This window comes from Macrobrachium rosenbergii, chromosome 22, assembly GCF_040412425.1.
Source record: "Macrobrachium rosenbergii isolate ZJJX-2024 chromosome 22, ASM4041242v1, whole genome shotgun sequence".
NCBI lineage: Eukaryota > Metazoa > Arthropoda > Malacostraca > Decapoda > Palaemonidae > Macrobrachium > Macrobrachium rosenbergii.
In genome coordinates, this window is record NC_089762.1 from 35,373,391 (window position 1) to 35,379,036 (window position 5,646).

Here is a 5,646-nt window from a genome sequence, read left to right on the forward strand (position 1 = left end):
TTGAATTACCACCAGAGCGGATATCAAGACAGATATGGACCAGGTAATGACAACTGGCAGTGCGTGGCCTACCGTAAGTGGCAGCTTTACAGTCTACCAATTTCATAACTTAGCTCTCCTCTAAACTTTTCAGGTACAAGTACAGGGGGAATTAGGGATGCTTTAAACATAAAACGATTTTGTGTACAAGTGAATTTGGTTCCCATTCCCCTCTGAATGTCCACGATGAAAATATCCATCACTTTCAGAGCAGTCCTTGATAATAGGTGAACGTTTCCAAATTGTATTTGAAGTAAGCCGCAGTGGGGAAAAAGAAATCGTATGACATGAAATTGACATATTTACTTTACAGATAAATAGTCTCATTTTAGCATGAATATTTTATATATCTATAACCTTCAGAGAAAAATCATGAAATACTCTACATAAAGGTCGCTATTCTTAGTGAATGAATATTCATAAACTTATTTGTCACGTAAAGTCTCGCTGCCTCTCCCAGCAACTTGATACTGTATAGCTTTTTTATCGGGTGAGATTATCTGGCATTTACGTCGTTATTTCGAGCGCGAAATTAACCTCACCACAAATAAATTCTAAATTGCTATAAATTATCTCGTTACGCCTTGGTAATGTGGGAACAGGTGTTTGGTTAACGCAGTAACCAAGTTTGATATACGATGCATTTTATTCAGCGAGCTTTTTTTTTGTAAATCTTGCGATGTTTTGTTGGTTAAAACATCACCTTCCTGTTTAGTCTAAGTTTGTCAAGCTTCTGTTGTTACGCCAGTGTAATCTTCCTCTTCCATCTCCAACCACTTTTTTATCAAATCTGTAAGGGGCAAACAGCCAAGGTGAAATATCATTCCCAATACCACCCAACTATCTATTGCAGATTCATTTGATAAGATATCAATATTAACTTTATATCTGCCTCGTTCATGTATAGTCTTAGTTAATTTTAAATATTCAACGGGACTACTATAGTAGAATAGCATAGAATATAGAATTTAGGCCAAAGGCCAAGCGTTGGGACCCATGAGGTCATTCAGCGCTGAGACAGAAATTAACAGTAAAAAAGTTTTAAAGGTGTAACAGGAGGAAAACCTCATAGTTACACCATGAATCAGTTGTTAGAGAGGGTGGTAAGTAAGATGGAAGAGAATATGAATGGAGGTACAGTAAAAGGTATGAAAGGGGTTGTAGCTAGGGGACACTACAAAGAACCTTAAGTAATGCCTACAGTGCACGGCATGAGGTGCACTGATGGCACTATCCACCCAAGGGGGGAATACTGTAGTGACGTAAGACCTTCCATGATATTGATGTTTGGACACTGTCAAAAGCTATCTTGTAATTAACATAAGTCATCCAGGGGGGATTTTTAAATTCCATACGCTGCTGCACAATATCTTGACGCTAGTATTTTGTCGGTACAACTCCAGCCTTTTCTAAAACCAGCTTGTTCATCAAGCATTTTATAAAATTTATTTTTCCAGCCTATTTTGGGTGAGCATACTGAATATTTTCATCACAGCCAATTTCAAGTGCAGTTCCTATGTATACACCATGTTTAATCAGGTCACCCGTCCTCATGTGCTGCATTCAAGGATTGGTTGGTGGGTTATTCATCAGATACCTATGGATCAGATAAGTGTGAGAAACATGATTGAGGGGAATGCAGACGAAGCACGAGAATGCCAGCTTGACTCCCTGGGGCACAGTTCACCTCAGCCTTGAAAGCCCACAGATAAGGCAAGCATCCCTGAAGGAGTGATAGTAGGAATGGCTACAGCAGGAGCATCAGTCGATTCACTGGCAGAATCATGAGTCGTAGTCTCACATGATGGGTTCTTGAAACTGAACTGTTCAAAGAATCTGGCCACAACAAAATACAAAAGGAAGGTGAACAAGGCTGGCTGGCCTGGAATACCCAGGGAAGGCTACAAAGCCTTCAGTAGCTCCATTGTCTCTTGGGGTCATCTCAGACTGGGGAAGTGGGAACCAAAGAACCACATACAGTAACAGTAGCTTGGTTGTCATTCAGTCTGCACATACCCTCGAAGTTGGTGGGGGCATGGGTAGATGCCAGTCCAGAAGGGGTATGGGACTGGGTAGCTACAGTATAGTGAAGAGGTGATACCAGCAGAGTTTGTCCCTCAGGTGACACAGATAGAACTACTTGACCTTCTTTCTCTTCGAACTGTATCTCTTCCACTGGGAAGGACATGACATACTTATCACAAGTCAAAAATATCAAGCACAATATCAAAACGGGCATGAATCTTGCACACAATCAAGTCACATTCAGGAATACCATGCCGATCGTTCTGACAAGAAGAAAAATCATCAGGCACTATCATTTCAAACATAACCCAACAAGCATGATCGATAAACAAGTGTCATAAACCACTCAAACACAAAAACACTTGAGGAAATGGGAGTGTGCAAGAAGTACTTCTACACATTATGCTACTAGAAAGAAAAGTGACACACTGCACAGATGTGTGCATGGATGGTTCCTCAACCCATGCACTAGCTACCCCTAAATTTGAGAACTTTATTACCAAGCTCACATGATTGGACCATCTGTCACAGAGGGTATTCATATAAAAGGCGGTTTGTATCATTGTGGGAACAATTAGTCTGTAAAGCCAAGCACTGGGGCACTTTCAGCACTTAAGACAGGGAAAAGAGGAAGTTTGAGTGGTTGGACAGAAAGATAAGAAGAGAGATCTGAAAAATAAATGAAGTATGGTAAAGGGATTTAATGGTTAACAGTGTAATTGGGAGAAAACCATACAGTTGCTTCATGAAGAAAGGGGCAAGAATAAAGAAAAAGTAAAAGGGTAAAAATTGGACGCGGCCAGGGGGAGAAAGGACAGTGCAACACCCTTTAGTAATGCCTAAAGTTCACCATGTATACTGCATTACAACACCAAGGACCTGAAGATCCCAGTATGTAGGATGCGTATCTACTACTGACTTTTCTACAGAGAACCCCTGTGGGGGGTAGGGCCGTCAGTGCACCTCATGCGGTGCACTGTAGGCGTTACTCAAGGTTCTTTGCAGCGTCCCTTTGGTCCCTAGCTGCAACCCCTTTCATCCCTTTTACTGTACTTCTGTTTCTTTCTTCCGTCTTAATTTTCTCCCTCTCCTAACAATTGACTCATAGTACAACTGCAAGGTTTTCCTCCTGTTACACATTTCAAACCTTATTACTCGCAGTTTTTGTTTCAGTGCTGAATGACCTCATAGTTCCCAGTGCTTGGCCTGTGTCACAAATTCTTTATTCTATTCTGCAGTGGGCCCTTATGAAAAATTTTTTTTTTTTTATTTTGTCATATACTTCCTGTTGTTGAACTTCTTCTGTACTGTGTCATTTGTAATACAAAGCCACTGGTTTAGTAGGCTTGATGAAGAAGTTAATAGTAACATTTTTAATTCTTCCTTTTTGTTTATTCCAAGTTTGAAAATTTTGTAAAATTTCAGAATGCAATTTCAAAATTTTAGTATAATTATATATTATTTTAATTCTAGATATTCAGTTTTACAGACTTTCAGGTTAAACACTAAGATACAATAATACATTTACCTTTTTCCTTTATCTTTGAAAATGGATATAAGCTTTACTGAGTACTTATACATTATTAAATTTGATATTTAAAAAGAATTTAGAATGAAATACATTATAGATTCCTGATGTCCAAAATGTTATGTTATATAAAAAAACCTTATTGAAATTGAAATGCAGTTTATGCAAAAATTGACGCAATATATATCTCTTTCTTCCAGGTGCAGTGGGTGGAGGAAGCAGTAGGGTTGGCCCTCCCTCTACTAGTGACAGACTAAGCCACCACACTGATAAATCATGGAGAACACACCGTGACTCCCGTGATTCTGGTCAGCCTCATCTTGTGCCTTATGGAGGTACACAGTATGCAAGTGGTCCCCCACCAGCTCATTATCCACCATCTCGTCCTTCTTATTCTAGTGGTCGTCCTCCATCTAATCAACATTCTCCATCTAGCACCTCATCTTCCTCCTCCTCATCTACAACTAGTGAAGAAGACAGCTCACAGCAGCATGGCGATGTATTGCCCCCTGGACCTTTGCCGCCAATGCCTCATCCAATTTATGGTTACACAGGATATCCCTCTGGACCAATGGGGGTTGCTCCAGGTTACCCAGGTACTTTGAAATCTGCACGTTCAGTGCCTGCTCTGGCTTTGGCAACGTGGGATGGAGAACCTTGTCCAGTACATGGTGGTGGACCTCTACCAGGTGGACCTATGTCATTCCCTCATCCACATGGCATGCCTATGCATCCACCACCACAAGGCTATCCAATGATGCCGCCAGGGCCACTGTCACTTCCACCTCCACCAGGATCTACACGTCGTGCCAGTTCTATTTATGACATGCGTATAACTTCACCACATCCAGGTGCCATTTATGGTACACTACCTGTAAGGAACATCCCGGGAGATCGGAGGAGTCTTGCTGGATCAACTATCTTAGGACCAGCAGCACCTGGTGCTCCACCAGGAATTCCAACCCACTTACTTCCACCAATGGCACGTCCACGCCCATTGGTGCTGGGAGAAAAGGGTACGCCTGAACCTCTGCCAGTAAGAAATGGAGATAAAAATGGATCTTTACCTCCTGGATTATCGATGAAGGCAGCTTCATCAGTAGGGCACTCGGAAGAGGATGAAAAGAAATCTGATGGTATTTGTTGTCGAGGTGGTGCCTGCGTTGCTTGGGTTATCTTGGCAGTAGTTTGTCTAGGAATTTTATTGGCAGTCATGCTCAGGTTCATCTTGTAATTACCATAGTGCAGTGGGGTGGGACATGCCCATAAGTGTCTCAGAAGTGTAGAATATGATAAAACAAGCCAATAATTGATTGATTCAATTATGCAAGAGTAATTTTCTCAAAAATTTACCTTTTCTATTATTATTAAGTAGTTTAACCAGACCATTGAGCTAATTTTAGCTCACTGGGCTGGCCGTTGACCTTTTCTTAAGCAAATTAAACCAATAATTGTTTAGTATTTAAATGTACAGGTACAATTTCCTTGGCATGCAGTTACCAAAAAAATTTAATATCCTGTATTGTTTGTAAAAAAAAAACCAAACAGTTGTAATTGTGATTTTCAAGAACCTGATATAAAATGATAAATTACATAGTAAAACTTTTACAATGAGTTTTGTTTTAAGATTAATGATGCAGCCATTGGCTAACATTACGGTATTATAGTTTTCTATTTTATGCCTGGGCATAAATATAGATAAGATACTTGTACAGTACATTAATTCCATGGTACATAAAGTACCATTAAGCAATTTTCTTACTCTGTACAGTAAATGTTTGATATTTTCATACTTTATAAATACAAGTACATTTTTAAGGATAAATGTAAATAATTTAACTGTTATAGATGAGGCATTAACGGTCATATATCATACTTTTAAGCCTAATTATTTATAATTAATGGTGCTGGGATTCCTTGTTAACATATTGTACATAAAGTGTTTTAAATTAAACATTGAATAGCTTCGTTGTTTTTCTTGCACTGTACTCCCTACCACAGTATAATCCCACAACTTAATTTTTTTTAGGTTGCTAACAGTGTACAAAAGCATA

At 39.6% G+C, this 5,646-nt stretch overlaps 1 protein-coding gene across 2 annotated transcripts in view; it reads left to right on the forward strand.

Moving 5' to 3' along the window:
• The window catches only part of LOC136850751 (MAGE-like protein 2), a 60,132-nt gene extending 54,575 nt beyond the window's left edge, over positions 1-5,557 (forward strand). The window contains exons 2-3 of one of the 2 annotated variants that reach the window (XM_067124701.1): positions 1-43; positions 3,793-5,557. The exon at positions 1-43 is cut by the window's left edge and continues 70 nt beyond it. In XM_067124701.1, coding sequence (XP_066980802.1) covers positions 1-43; positions 3,793-4,826 — 1,077 coding nt within the window. In that variant the 3' untranslated portion in view covers positions 4,827-5,557. Of the gene's footprint in view, positions 74-3,792 lie in introns of both variants that reach the window. The other variant, XM_067124700.1, reaches the window with a different exon arrangement.
• Positions 5,558-5,646: the final 89 nt, after the last annotated feature.